This window comes from Buteo buteo, chromosome 21 (assembly GCF_964188355.1).
Source record: "Buteo buteo chromosome 21, bButBut1.hap1.1, whole genome shotgun sequence".
NCBI classification, from domain to species: Eukaryota; Metazoa; Chordata; class Aves; order Accipitriformes; family Accipitridae; genus Buteo; species Buteo buteo.
Window position 1 is genome coordinate 19,486,878 of NC_134191.1, and position 14,734 is coordinate 19,501,611.

Sequence of the window (14,734 nt, forward strand, 5' to 3'; positions counted from 1 at the left end):
GCAGAGCTGTTAACGCATGTTGATCACCCACGTCTGTACAAGAAGCAGGAAAAGAGGAAATTTAAAATTACTTCTGCTGGCAGGCAAACCCTAAAGCCTAGTTAATGCAGAACAGCTGTTAGGAAAAGTCATATATTAAAAACATTTATACGCATTCCTGTACCTTGAATAATTGTTCTGGAACTAAGTGAAAACTTGCTACCCTCTTCAAACAGCACATCATTAATTAGCACATCTAGAGCACTAGCGCTATGGATCAGCAGGATTAAGGTTTTACAGTAACTATGGATTGTTATTTTATGCTACACAGCAGTCCAATCACTCCCAAGGGCACTGAAATAGGTAATACTGGTGCCTAAAAAAAAAACTTCAACTTTTTCTCATCTCACACAGGATGTTGTGTTTCATGGCTTTCATAAACATACCGCAACTAACGCTAAACGATCGCTGGCTGTTACAATGAAACTTAATGCTGCACGATCTTTAAATTATATCAATTTACAAGAACAGCATTCCAGTGACAGCCAATCAATGCTTGATAACTTATCCACAATAGATTAACCAGTGCAATAGTTTTATTGTGATTTGATAATTTTTTCAAGTCATGCGTTGTACAAACATTTGGCTTGGGTTTTGATTTGTTGGGTTTGGGTGGGGCTTTTTTATTTCAAAGTGATTGGAATGATTATTTTTTTTTCAATTTATTTTGAAGTAGTAGGATGAAAACAGCACCCCAAGTTCGATAGTTGATCAGCACACAGGATTCACTGATGAGCAGGGACTGTTACAAGAGCTTCCTCGGGAGGTCTGGAAATGTCTACATTCTGTATAATAATAAAAATACAGAGGAGAATATTTACCATGCAGCAGTAAGAGCAACAAAAAAACCCAATCAGATTCCTTCACAAGTACACAGCGGCACTTATTTAAAAGCAGAGATTCTTTTTAACCCCACCCCCACCCTGAGAACGCAGCAGACTGACAGCTGGTTGGTGTCCCAGAACTAGACAGCAGGAAAACATATTTACAGTAATCACTGATCCCATGCTGATAGCACGACCAAAAGCTCAAGTCATCCATGTTTAGGAGGAAGTCTTTTCCAGGCCCAAGCAGGAATCCACTTAAACATGTGCTTCAGCACATGCACATCTATCCATTAAGCAACTCACAGTGCTTTGCTGAGCTATGCCAGAAACTTCTTTCCCAAGGGAAGACTTTAACTTTTGTTTGCGTTATAGGCAATGTACTACCCCTGACAAAACAGAAAGGTATCTTCCCAGACACCTTAACCATTCAAGACTGATCACACCAACTAGATCTCACCTCATTTTGCAGAGGCTGTAGAAAAAAAATGACATTCAGTGCAGCAAATTATTCAAAACCAAACAAAACCAAAACACCAGCACAGCCAAACACTCGCACTAAGCAGCACAGCTTTGAGCGCCGCTGTGTTGAACCAGGCTCAGGAATCACGCCTGCCATGGTACCACCTCATACAAGTCCTAAAGACTGTGCAATTAGTATTCTCCCTTCCACCAAGAAAGCAGGCTACAATAAACTGTTCTGAAGTTCCTTACAAGATCTTGATCTAAGATTTGGCCCATTTTAGGCCAAATCATTGCCAATTATTCAAACTTTGTGCTGACGGGCTTCATGAGCCTTACTTGTTTCACACCGTGGTAAGCAAACTCACCTTTCACTAACATCTCCCTCTTCCCTTCCCCCCACAAAATCAAAAAGGAGATCTGGATTTCTTGCAAGGAGTGATTTCCATATCTGTCATTCACTAAGACAGAGGTGCAAAGTAGACATTTTACCCCAGTGCTTGTTTTCTGCCCAAAGAGGGGACCCAAGCAACAGCTAAAGTAATTCCCCTGAATTATTTTCAGTAAAAAAGACTATAGACTCCTTTATTTGAAAAGGTCAGGAACTTAAGCTACTACAACACTGACAAACACAAGACTTCAATCCACTTCAGACAAATCATCATCATACAATGAAGTTTACACATACTATAAACAACTACTCCAGTGCTTTGCCTGCATTTCTGCAATGCGAAAATAGATGCTTTCAGCTGAAGCCCAAAAGGAGTGCACTGTTCTGAAACACAGACTACAAATTACTTGTGGGGGCACGGAACAGCACACTGGGCAATTCCTAATCAAATAGTTTCATTGTTTAACAATGTTGTTATCTGTGACACTGTATTTAATTAAATGCTTTGACTTCAATAGACTATTTGAACACTTAATTTTACAGAAGTAATTAACATTTTCATAGGTGATGTGAATGAAAGCTTTTGAAATTTTCATAGTCCTCTGAGCAGCATTTAAATGCAGACAGGATCAACTCAGTCCTTCATTCAGCCCTACTAAATGAACAGCATATCATCACCCGTACTTCACTGGTCTGGGTTTCTTTGGGGGCAGAGGGAGAAAAGTGAGGGTTTGTAACAAAAATACCTCTGCTCCCTTTTTTTCTTTTTAAAAATTCATTAACTCTATTTCTCTTCAAATTAAACAGCTTTGTGCCTTTGTGTCCACTGCAATGCAACTATCTGCATGATCGTCTACAGGCACCCGAAACGCAGCCACGTCAGTGTGGCCACATCCCTTGCTAGACAAGTTAGGAGTCACTTGGTGATTCAGGCAAAGCTTCCCCCCTCAAAATAAACACCTTCAGTTAGAGAAGTGGTATTTCCAATATGAATTCCCAAGACACTTTAGCAAGCTCTAATTGCAGCACCAATACTTTATCAGCCAAACTGAAGATGTTTAATTGATCTACATTATTTAACATGGTAGCCATGCTTCTCCAACACCTTTTAGGCAGTGTGAAAACAGAATGGATTTCCCTAAACGTAACAAACCAAACTAAGATACTAAAGTGGTAAAGCAGAACGACAGAGGAGAAAGGGCAAAAAAGAGGAAACATGCAATATGACTATCTAACAGAAAATGTCTTGGCTATCAACAACCAAAAGTCAGTATTTTCAGAACTCAGAATACCCAAGTCATTAAAACAAAACTTCTTTGCAGACCTCTCCAGCATGAATTCTGCACAACTGCCACAAACGTGTACCCTCATATAAGTTCGGCATTTTGTATCACATGCCTTGTTGAATACATACACATGAATTCACCACAAACCATTGTTCTAAAATCACCACAAACAGCCCTTTTTTCTCATGTTATCAAACTGACTTTTAATTCACCAGTAGGCACAGCTCATAACCTCAGCAAGGAATCAGTGCCATACCTAGTAGCATTAGCATGAGGATCTGCAAGGCAAGCAGAAATTTTTAATCATGACACATTTTACATAACTTCCATAATGCAGCAATAGAAGAGCTTTGTGCAAGCAGTGGAATCAACCTATGCTCATGTCAATACTTAGGAGCTCACAGAACCATGTGCCTGACACAGGAAGAGTACAAAGCTGCCGTGGTCTGACATCTTATGTCCACTCACATTTTACAAACACACCCAATTTCCTTTTCCTCAGTTGTTCTGCTGTATCCTGAGATCTAGTCTTCCTCTCTAGCTTTGGCTTAAAACAAGAGGTGGCATCATCAATTCCTCTTTTTCATGCAGCAACGATTGCTGCGATGAAAAAGCTGATGATTTCATTATTTACTCTCTCCAAAATAAGTGTGGCATTCATAACAACGTACTTTTTGACTACGCCCTACTTCTGCTGAATGACAAAGGCTGGAAGAACTTTATACACTTTTTAGATTGATACTGTATCTTCAAATTCTTATTCATTTTTAGAAGATAAACTACTCCAGCTAGAGCTCATATGTAGGATAAATTTGCTCAATAAAAAGGATGTTTTTCCTTCTCAACAGCAAATCAGTAGTAAAACTTGATATTATTAAATAAAAAATTAAATATGCTCAGCTGAGTTCTCAAATAATTTCTAACCACAAGGACAATGGAAATCAGCTCAGATAGCACATTATGTCAAGTTCTCTGATTTGAAAAATATTCTTACCTCGGGTTTATCTCTGTGTGTGTTTACAGCTTCAACATTCAGAAATATAGATTCTACTTTACATCCTGTGGATAGAAAACACATTTTTAGAATTGGTCTGCTTTAAAAATGAAGCTATAGTAAAGAAACAATCTAATTTTGAGTTGGTGAAGGTTAATCACTTCCCCCTTCTGATTTATACTAGAATTCCCCAAATTCTGAATAGCTAAAGCATGGAAATGAACATCTTCCACCAGGATTAACATTTTTCTCAATCTGATAATCTATCTCCTATTCTCACCTTAGCTTTATCATTATTTTATTTGAAATAAATTCTCATTTTTAAACATACATGAACAACAACATTCAGTCAGAAAGTTCTTATTTGTAACTTTTTGGGGTTTTAAACATCCCAGAATTCTTTTAATTTCATTGTAATACAGAAGATAAACGCTGCTTTCATTTTTTATAACATGAAAATGATTACAAGGAGATACACTGTGTCTTGTTAGCAACCGCCATTTCTCTACATGTGCAGAACAGTTTTAACTCCCAGCTAAATGGAGCTTTAAAGTTGACTTCTAAAACGAACTTCTCCTTTTCACCCAGAAATGGAAAACTCCAGAGAAGCAAGAAAAATTAAACAGTCAGAAGAGACAACTATTAATCAGTTAGTACAAGCTGACCCACTTAGACAACTGTAATTACTCAATACACTGTGGCCACACCATTTTAAGCAACATCTTATTGCCAAACACTGTCTTATCTCACATGGACATGACTTTTATAAGCTACCACTACCCTAACACAACATTAATAGTGAAATTCCCCTGACATACCACAGTCGCAAATAGGTTTTCACATTACTCTGCTCACTTATTTCCTAAAGTCGTAACACACTCCATAGAATTACTACATGACAGAAAAAGGTAATTTTAGTCTTTTCTTAGAAAGCCACTACACTTTAAAAAAAAAAAAATTAGCAAAGACAAATATTTGCCTTCCCTTAGGAAAGCCTCTTCTGAGAAACCCCATTTGTCATGAACACTGTGAGCAAATACTGAAGGAGAGCCAGCACTCGGAGAAACAGTCAACCAGAAAACAGATTTTATGGGGGAAAAACACACATCTCCCACTGGAAGAGTAGCCTAGTCATCCTGTTCACAGATCCATTGCGACCCCTGAGACCAAGAAAAAACAAGTTCTGATCCCTGATGCTGGCCATTACTAAGGACTGGTTACGGAGCAGACACACTTCCACAGAGACCTCTCAGTCCTTACTGCCAGCTGAGTTTAAGACCTGAAAAAAGTATTGCATGGAAAGATTCAAATATAAACCAAAGGGACAGGAGTTACTCCACAGTAATTACGATGTGCATACTCCCAGCTCATTTTTAATTACCGACGTACAAGTTCATACCTACAGCAAGGCGCAGCTTCTCTTTCCTGTGTGCTCCCACACAGACCACCGCTATACTGGATTGTTGGTTAAAAATCTAATTTATCCTAATCCAACTGTCAGGCCGTAACAGATGTTGCCCTACTAAAGATCAGACGTTTAGGGTGGGAATGATGCTAGCTTCAAACGCCAGGAAGAGCAAACCCCTAAGGGAGGTGTTACTCCAGAACAGGATTAGCTGGAAGGTATTAAACACACCATGTTTGATCCTGCATCCTGCCTCACTAGAGCCAAGTGACACATCAACTTGAAATAGTGCTATAGATTATTACTGTATAAATAGTTTACACAGCCCTTGTATTTTCAGATGGTCAAATTCCAAAAAGTAGGTCTACTGAAATGTGCTAATCAGACATAAGTATCAAACACTTTAAAAAAAGAACAATTGCATTTCTTTCACAGAAGTCAAACGGACAAGGACAGTATTTCATACCACTTCTTTTGCTTCCTCATTTAGTGTGTGAGTAAACACTGCAAACATCCAAGCCCTCTTAAAATTTACAAAGTCACCCAACTTCCCACTATAAAAAAAAAAAAAAAAAAAAACACCCCAAAAAACAAAACCCAAAACAACCCCAAAACAAGTTCTCTGTGTAAACAGGCCAAGACTAGCAACTCAAGAGAATCCAGTTTCCAAACAAAACAAAACAAAAATTTTTTTAACTGTTCTAAATCTGTATTTTCAAAGCTCCAGCCTGTCATGCAAGGCTAGGAACACCAGATGTCACCAAAGCATAGCCAGTTATTACTTACTGTAAAACCACACTGCAATTAAATGACAAAAATCTCTTCAGACAGATTTCCCAGTGTAACAGCTAGTTACTTTGTCTCAACTTTATTTGAAATGTACCAGAAAAGGAACTACAGGTCTAGACTGCTAATTTTCAAAGTTGATAATCAAAGACAGCTTTGCACTTTCAATTAATAACTCAACCAGCATTTTTTGGCAACCCATTTCCTGGTAAGCTGTGCAGATAGTTCTCTTTGTCTATAAATAATCTTCCGAAGTGTGATGAGATATCAGAAGATATAATTAAGCCATCACTTAAAGAAAATTAACAGCAGCCACGTGTTAAGCTGAGGTTGAAACACACACAAAACTTAATTAGCAACCAGCCTAAAACCCAAGTAGTACGTGTTGCAACCCATACCCCACCACACTCTACAAACCAGCGGCATATCTTCGTTCAAGCCCCTGAGCTAAGCACTGATAATAGCTGCTGGCAAACAAATGCCAACAACAACAAACAAGGTAAATTCATGTGGTAGTGTGACGGTCCACAAAAAAATACTTCAGGAAAAGAGAACAAAGTTATTTAAGAGTAAGGGAAACACCCTTTGTAAGATGGTAAGCCTACATAAATGTAAATTTGCCTGTCTTCTAAAAAGCAATACCCTCAAATACATCAGTAAAAACTGAGATCTTAGTGTACCAGACGTGTAAATGGCATCGGTTTGCCAGAAGAATTAGTGAAATAGCTTATGAACTGAGTACAAAAGAAAACTGTCCACTAGCAGTTACAGCCACTGGTAGTTTCAGGACTTCACTAATACATATGTATTTTCTGGCATAATGCAAAGCAAATGTAAACCAAAGGATTCATTGATTCTAACAAAGCTGTACAGGCATACATGCAATGTCAAACCTAACTGTTCAATTCTACTTTAAAGCAAAATAAATTAAAAATATGTTTTAATTTAAATGCTTCACAAACTTTACTGATGACACAGACAGTGTAGTTAGATTTACATATGATACATACTTAATACTACTTACCATAAGCCACCGGTGTTAGCTTTAAGACAGTATGCAGTGGGCACTTCAGGTAAGGCAGTTGTTCTGAGACATTGAACAACAAATTACATATGAAATACAGATTACAAGAACACTAACTTTTCTATTACGTTACAGGTCAACAACCTAAACTTCTTTTTACCTGACAGTGTACCTGTTTTCTCCCCTAGCATGCAACAGAGACACTATTCAAACAGAGCAAAACACAAACATTACAGTATTTCAGGTGATGAGCAGCTCAATAAAAATCAACTACCAAGTTTCACATGTGGGTCAAATACAAAAAAAATCACACTTGCATACTTGCCTAGCACAACGACCCCGTAATGATAAGGAAATTGTTGGAATTTACTGTTTGGAACCTTAATCAGTAAATTTTCAAAAAACAGACCATTTGCGAGGTATCAAGAAAGACTTACCTGCAGGCTTGTCAAGAAAATACGCGAGCAAACAGCGCATGACAGCTTGGTGACATATGACAAGCACATTTTCCTGCCTTTCAAGTTCCATAATTACTGGCTCCAGTCTCTGAACAAGATCTTCATAGGACTGGGCAGGGAAGAGAAATACACAGCACATTAAAAAGGGAAAACTCTTTTAACAGTGTATGTATATACAGTGGATCTTGCTTTCATATTAAGCATATTCTAAATGTTATATTAGTGCACAGACAAATATTGTAGTAATAATTTTCCTTAAATTAAGAACACAGTCCGGGTCCTTCCAGACTATCAAAGAGCATACATACAACAAAATAAATCTCCCTCAAGCAAAAGCTTTATTAAATTAGTGACTATGATCAAGAATTTCTGCAAAATCCCTAGAATTTCATTCACAGCATTTGCAAATGTACAGGTTAAGTCTTGCACATTATTTTCTGTACCTCAACTTCAAAAGCATCTCTCTTCCAAGCAAAAATTTGGGAAGCCCAGCCTACAGTCAGCATACAAAGAGTTCATAAGGTTCAGGCTGCCCTTTGAAAATGAACTATGGGCTTGATAAACTGGCCTGGCGATGGCAGCTGCTATCCCATCAAAAGTCACAAAGCAAGGAGGCTGGATCTCTCTTGCAACCCATCCCACACAGCATGCGCACAGTGAATCTGCTGCTGCAGGTAAACAGCAGGATTTCCACACATGCGTAAGTTAATTTTCACATGCACAGCAAAGACAATACTTCCAAAACGTGTCATGCATCTCACATGCAGAGAACACAGCACATCACCCAGAAGGGCAGGCAGTGACCACAGCAGAAAGCCTTTGCCCTGGTCCCAGGGCAGGCATGGGGGCTGCCTGGTTGGAAAGTGGCACTGCTGGTTCAGACCTTGGCAAGAGAAACGCAGCGGTCTCCAGCGAGGCTGTCCAAACCCCTGGGACTGTAACCGGTTGACAGAAACTGCCTTTGACAAACGACTGAGATCAACTCATCACCGCAAGGCAATGAGGGAGTTTGAAACCTTGCCACCATCCTAGAAGACCACTCCTCGGTCAAATGGATTAGGAGAACTTCACAGCTTTGTGACTGCCTCATTAGTAAGACAGGGGTCACACCTGCAAGAACACTGCTCTTATCACAAGCTGCTCTTAGCACAGTGATTACTCTTGACTGCTGAGGAAAGACAACCACAGCTCGGCTTCCTCATGACACAAACAGCTGAGCAGCTGGTCCAATTACTCCTCCATCCTGCTGCCCTGACTCCTAAGCCTTTAGCACCCACAGACAGGCCGTGTGACCATCTGGTAATTGCTGCACTGTAATGGGTTTGCTTTAGAAAAGCTGTCAGCAAGTTATTTTCCCAGAGACAAGGAGTTTATTAAAGTGAAAGACCAATGTGGCTACAGATTTCCCTAGCACTTCAGCCAGAACTCCATGCAAAACAGCCATTATCTACAGCTAGGATGAATAGAAAAAGGCGATCTTGGCAGTATGTTTGCATATGCAACAGTTTGAAGCCTTGCAATCATTCTTCCTGGTTTATCACTGCAGGACCAGCATAGAAACAATGCCCACAAGATCACAGCTCTCAGCTGTTTTTCTAAATCTACTGTTTTATTTTCCAAGCCCTGAATCAAATTCAATGGTCTGGGCTCAATCCTTGCAAGCTCCTATGTGCTTTCCCCTGGAGAAAGGAACAACTTTTTATTAATTTAATTATTTTTTTTCCTTCCTAAAGCCCGCATGCATGTATTCAAGACGACAAGGAAGCCCTTCACCTTGAGAGGAAAAAATAGCCCACCTCTCCTTTAGGGTATCTGTATCTGTATTTGTCTTGGTCTCTCAGTGCAAATTCAAGCGGGTAATTTTCCTGTATTTCCTCATATGTCATTTCTTCACACACTCCCTATAGGTAATAAAAATAATTAAAAAGCAATATTTCCAGCAGTGCAAAAAACATATTATCATTCTTAAATAAAACCATATATAAATAACCTTTTAACAATTGTATTTTGTTACTCTGATACTTAAAGACAAAATTGTCATGCACGATGAACAGGACACTCAGCTGGACTCAGATGTGGCTAGAAGGAATCGCTAAATCCCTGTATAAGTGAAGTAACATGCGGGCAAGCAAGGTCGCATTTTATCTATTGCACCTGCTTATGTATCTTACAGTTGCAGCTGGAAAGCAGCAACTAGCAACCCCCACCTACCAAAAATTTCTTTCCAACCCCCAGCTACCAAAAATTTCATAGCATTGTGGTTTCTACAGGGGAATGTTTTACTGGGAAAGACAAACCAAGACTAAATTAATTATGGCAAAATTTAATAAAACATTTAGCCTTGTTAACAGGAATTAATCACTCTTTTCCAGCCCCTAGAACCAGCTTAAATGACTTTCTATCCCATAAAAGGCATATCATTACAAAATTAAGTACTTCCTTCGTCCCTAGCAAAGCAACTTATTAGACATTTAGAAAAGAACTTACTGCATCTATCTCATTCAAAACCTTCCACTGCTCATAAGGCACTCCCAAGGCTTCAGCAGTCTGAATTGTCCTTTTCATCTGGCTCGTCCAAACTTTCAGATCTTTGATATTTTGCTCATTAATAAACTGTGCCAAGCTTTTGGCAAACTGAAAGAAAAACCATGAGACACTGGATGAGGGCTTGGAGCCAACACACTGTGTTCAGTTTGGAACATGCAGGCTCTAGCCTCCGTAAACTCATTATAACTTTTCCAAAAGGGACTGTCAAAGTTTTTGCTAAGAAATACAACACATTCCATTAAGCCAAGAGGGACAGGAGAGGTAAGGAAAGGAGTATAAGGAAGATACAAGTTGTCTGCAGTTCCTATCTTTACCTCCTGGAATTTTCCTTCCAGCTTCAACTTGTGAACCTTCCCAATTATCCAACAAGTCAGGATTTTACAAGAATACAGTTAAAAAATAAAGCCCTTGACAACTGCTTTGTGCTGCAGGATAAAAACGAATTTCAACCAACAGAATGACAGGCAGATAAAAGAGCACATACGGAATCACAATACACAAAGTGTGTCCATCCAGTTTCCACTACCCACATAACATGTTTAAGAAGGATTTTTTTAGTTGCTTAAGAGGAAAAGGGTGTAGAGAAAGAAAGCTCTAATTACACAGCACAAACTGCACACATGCATAGATACACACAAAACCCAGCCACACTTGTTCAGGAGGTACGTACTTCTTTCCCCCTGACAGATAGTCCAGGATCTCCTCCTATTCTCCCTTTGAGATTGAGTTCACTTTCTCCATGTCGACAGAGGTAGATTGACCGAGGAGTCACATGGATATTCATGAGGTAGTAGACAATCCGGCTCTGAATGTGATCCATTACTCTGTTCACAAGGTAACTCCTTCCAACATCCATAATTTTAATATAAGAAAGATCCCTTTGACAAGAAAACAAAAAAATATGTAAGATTCCACATAGTTTCTATTAGCATGTACCACAATCTTCCCACCCTCTCTCTCATTATAAAACAAAGGGGCGACACACCAAATTCAATTACTCATGAAATATGCATTAGTCCTAAGAAACAATGCAATACTCCAAAGGTACAGGCTGAACTCTATTCCTTTCACATGTAAGCTGTTCACATTGCTTCCTTTTCTGTTCCCTTTACTTGCACTTTGTCCCTCAAATCTAGATCCTACTCTTGCAAAAATACAGCCCTCCCACTGAAAGGAAAATTCAGTGGAGTCATTCAACTGTGGTAGCTTCAATAAGATATTTTACGATACTAGTTATTTTTCTGCAGGTTACAAACACTCCCCCCACAGCAAGTATTGTCTGATTGCACCCAGGGGCCAAAATGGTCACTATTTACCCATCTCAGTTAACCCTTCCAGAAAAACTACAGCATCAGAAGGACCAGTGACTAGCCTGAAGCAAGACTTTTCTCAACACTTCTATCAACAACTATTTATTAACAGTACTTAATCTACCCCACCACTACCTTTTCTCAGCATCAGGCAGGTTATAATTTCTATTTTCAATGCTTATCCTTTCTCATCTGAGCTATAATTTCAGAGTAGCATCTAGTTTAAAGGAGGAAAAAAGTCTGATAAGCTGAAAATAACCACTATTGGTTTCTAGTGATGCTTTCAAGACATCACACCACAATAAAACAAGAAAACTTACAATAAAACTAAACGGAGGTGATGAGAAGCAAGCAGCATCACCTCATCTCTGATAGCACTATTTGGAGTTAATCATTGCTATTTCACACAGGCACAACCATTAGGTCCATCACAGAAATTACATGCATGAACTGATCTGACTGAACCAGCTTCACTCTGCTTACACTCAATTACATTAAAATGCAGCTCAGCCTTCTCTATAGCACTGGTCCTGAAACAAACCAGGAGCATCTGGCACGCGTGCAGCTCAAAATCCCACACTGAAATCCTGGACTGTAGCAAGAGAAACAGTGCTCCTCCTCACATGGTTCACCCCTACCTTACTTTCAAGTGTTGAAAGTGAATGAAAAAAACAGATGAATGCTTTGGCATGAGGGCAAATAATCTAGCTAAGAAAGTTTCTCACAGCCCTGCATCTGCAGGATAATTTGCAAGCACAAATAAATAAATTTAGAAGTCACATTTTTAAGACTGACATGTTCAAAATTCATCTTAGTCATGTCAACAAATAAGTTATGCTTACAAATCACTGGGGTCTCCTCTAGATACTAAAAAAAAAAAAAAAAAAAAAGTACCAACCAACCACTATAGCTAGTCTGGAATAATTTCTAAATGCTGGTTTTATCCCAGAAGAATCATACTATTCTCCAAGAGGGAAAATCAAAAAGAATACTGTGCCAGAGTAGAGTCATTAGCCAATTTTCCTCAAGCAAGCAAGCAGAGTCAACTCTCTCTAATTTACCAAAGGAATGAGAGCTCAAGCCATTACAAAAACAAGACTAGAAAGCCCTAATCCCCAATACAGGATGCTTCATCCCCTAAGGAAACATCTTAAAATAACCCAGTTGTGATCACAGTATTATTTCATCACTTACTTGTCAAGAGTTTCATCTAATGTCTCATACGAGTTCTTGTAGCACTCTATTCTTTTCATGAAGTCTTCTGTTGCTTCATCATTACTACAATCAACATAGTCAGGACTACCCAGCTTCACTTGCTGTTTAAAATAAAACCAGGAGAGTAGTACATAAGTTTCTTTCCCTTTTTAATGCAAGTTTAAAGGAATAGGAAGGGGGAGAACACCACAAAAACTTATTTTCTGGAAGTTAATTAGAATACATGTAAAGCAAAAAGAGCTATTCTTTATAGAATTAGACTTCTTAGTATATACCTGGACAGGAAAATAAATGAAAAGTGTTCCATTAATGGGAGCTAATGTTTTTTTGCTATTGGAAGTTCTTATAATAGTTATAAAAATATTGAGCTACTTTAAACCTCTTGACTTAAAGCAGTTAAAGCGAACTTTCCTATACTCACCACAATGTTTGCAGCAATGACCTCTGGATCTACACATACTGACTCAACAAAAAAAGTCTTCGGTCCAAATAGGAAATCACGTCCACAGAAGGAAGGAAGAAGAAAGATGCATTAGAATGCCTCTGGAGACTAACACACATGAGCAGCAAGTTGCCCACTTCCACGATAACCCTTTTTAACAGAGCCGCGCGTTAAACTTCCCACCGTTTACTCTAAGGATTTCTCCAGACCCTCTCATCAGAAATTGTTGGCTTTCAATTTCTAGAAGCATCATGCTCTATACTCCTTTCCCCAACAATGCTTGTAAGTGGAAAAATTTTGCAGTGAGAAAAATTTAGGATGGGAGGAAGAAATAAATGCAGAGGATGCAAGTTCAGCCACACAAACAGTAGCTAATGCTTCTGAAATAATAATTTAGAACCCTTTCAATCAATGGAGCAGTCTCACTTTAAAAGAGGTTTGTGTTTTGCTGTCTCAAAGGTTTATGGAGATGCAAGTTTAGAGGAAATGAAAGATTACTGGAGAACAGCTAAATGCAAAACAATCCTGGACAGAAGGCATAAAACCACAGAATGTTTTTGGTTTGTACAGAACTAACACAGAATTCCCTACGTGTTTCCACACCAAAAACCTGAACTGCACTAAGAACCATATTTTAAACAGTTCTTGCTGATAGTACACTCAGAACTACAGGTCCAAGGTGACAGAATTGAAGCCATAGCATAAAAGATATTAGCTACAAACAGTACAAACACTAAAGATGAGAAAAATGAGGACTGGGTGACTTTTAATCACAAACAATGCTTGAGCACACAAAACGCACTGTTGACTAAACAGCTAGGAAGGATGTGGCTTATGCTAGTGCACCTTTTAACTCAGAGTAGCAGATAAGAGCAAAACTATCATTAGTTCAGAACTCCTTTGCTTTTGACTCACCTTATATCCATTTTCTTCACCAAATTTGTAAATAGTTTCTCTACGTTCCCGAGTTGTGTTTGTAGCATCAAAGACCTAGGAATTATTACAGGGAACAGAGAGAGAGGAATTAAAAACAGCATCATAGCCTGTGAAAAGCACTGCATTAGTAACAACAAAAACAAGGGTTCAAAGTCCCTCAATGTGAAGGAAAGCAATGAAAACACTTCCCTTTCCCTCTACCCCACTACCTCAACACGCTCAACAGGAAAACAAAAGACATTTCTACTTTACACACATGATTTTCGAAATACTAAAAAAAGAGTAATATTTTGAAAGCACTACTAGCAGAACACTGTATTTGGAAGAAGCAACCAGAATTTAAGCCTAACACATAATACAGGACAGAATCTTCCTCCTGGACCATATCAGCATTAAATATTAAAGCATAGGGGTTTTTTGTGAACTTACACCACACAAAAAAAAGATGCTGCAATCAACACACTATTAAAAATGCAAGTGTAAAACTTCTAAAGGGCAGAAGATCTGCAAGACTTGTAAATCCTGCCCATGAATTACAAGATATATGCAGCCATTTCTCCAAGAACTTACTTTTAGCTCTGAACACACCAGTATTTTACCAAAGTATAAAGTTTG

General features: G+C 38.7%; 1 protein-coding gene across 6 annotated transcripts in view; it reads right to left on the reverse strand.

Annotated features, from left to right (window-relative positions):
* The window catches only part of LOC142042820 (6-phosphofructo-2-kinase/fructose-2,6-bisphosphatase 4), a 53,603-nt gene that overhangs the window by 7,170 nt on the left and 31,699 nt on the right, over positions 1-14,734 (reverse strand). For 5 of the 6 annotated variants that reach the window (XR_012653870.1, XM_075053177.1, XM_075053176.1 and 2 more), the window contains exons 5-13: positions 14,099-14,173; positions 13,163-13,219; positions 12,721-12,842; positions 10,887-11,094; positions 10,157-10,303; positions 9,466-9,570; positions 7,649-7,778; positions 7,212-7,274; positions 3,997-4,061 (exon numbers count right to left, since the gene is read on the reverse strand). Coding sequence is in view for 5 of the 6 variants with exons in the window: in XM_075053177.1 (XP_074909278.1) it covers positions 3,997-4,061; positions 7,212-7,274; positions 7,649-7,778; positions 9,466-9,570; positions 10,157-10,303; positions 10,887-11,094; positions 12,721-12,842; positions 13,163-13,219; positions 14,099-14,173 (972 nt within the window). In the remaining variant the exon portion in view is untranslated. Of the gene's footprint in view, positions 1-732; positions 825-3,996; positions 4,062-7,211; positions 7,275-7,648; positions 7,779-9,465; positions 9,571-10,156; positions 10,304-10,886; positions 11,095-12,720; positions 12,843-13,162; positions 13,220-14,098; positions 14,174-14,734 lie in introns of all 6 variants that reach the window. The other variant, XM_075053174.1, reaches the window with a different exon arrangement.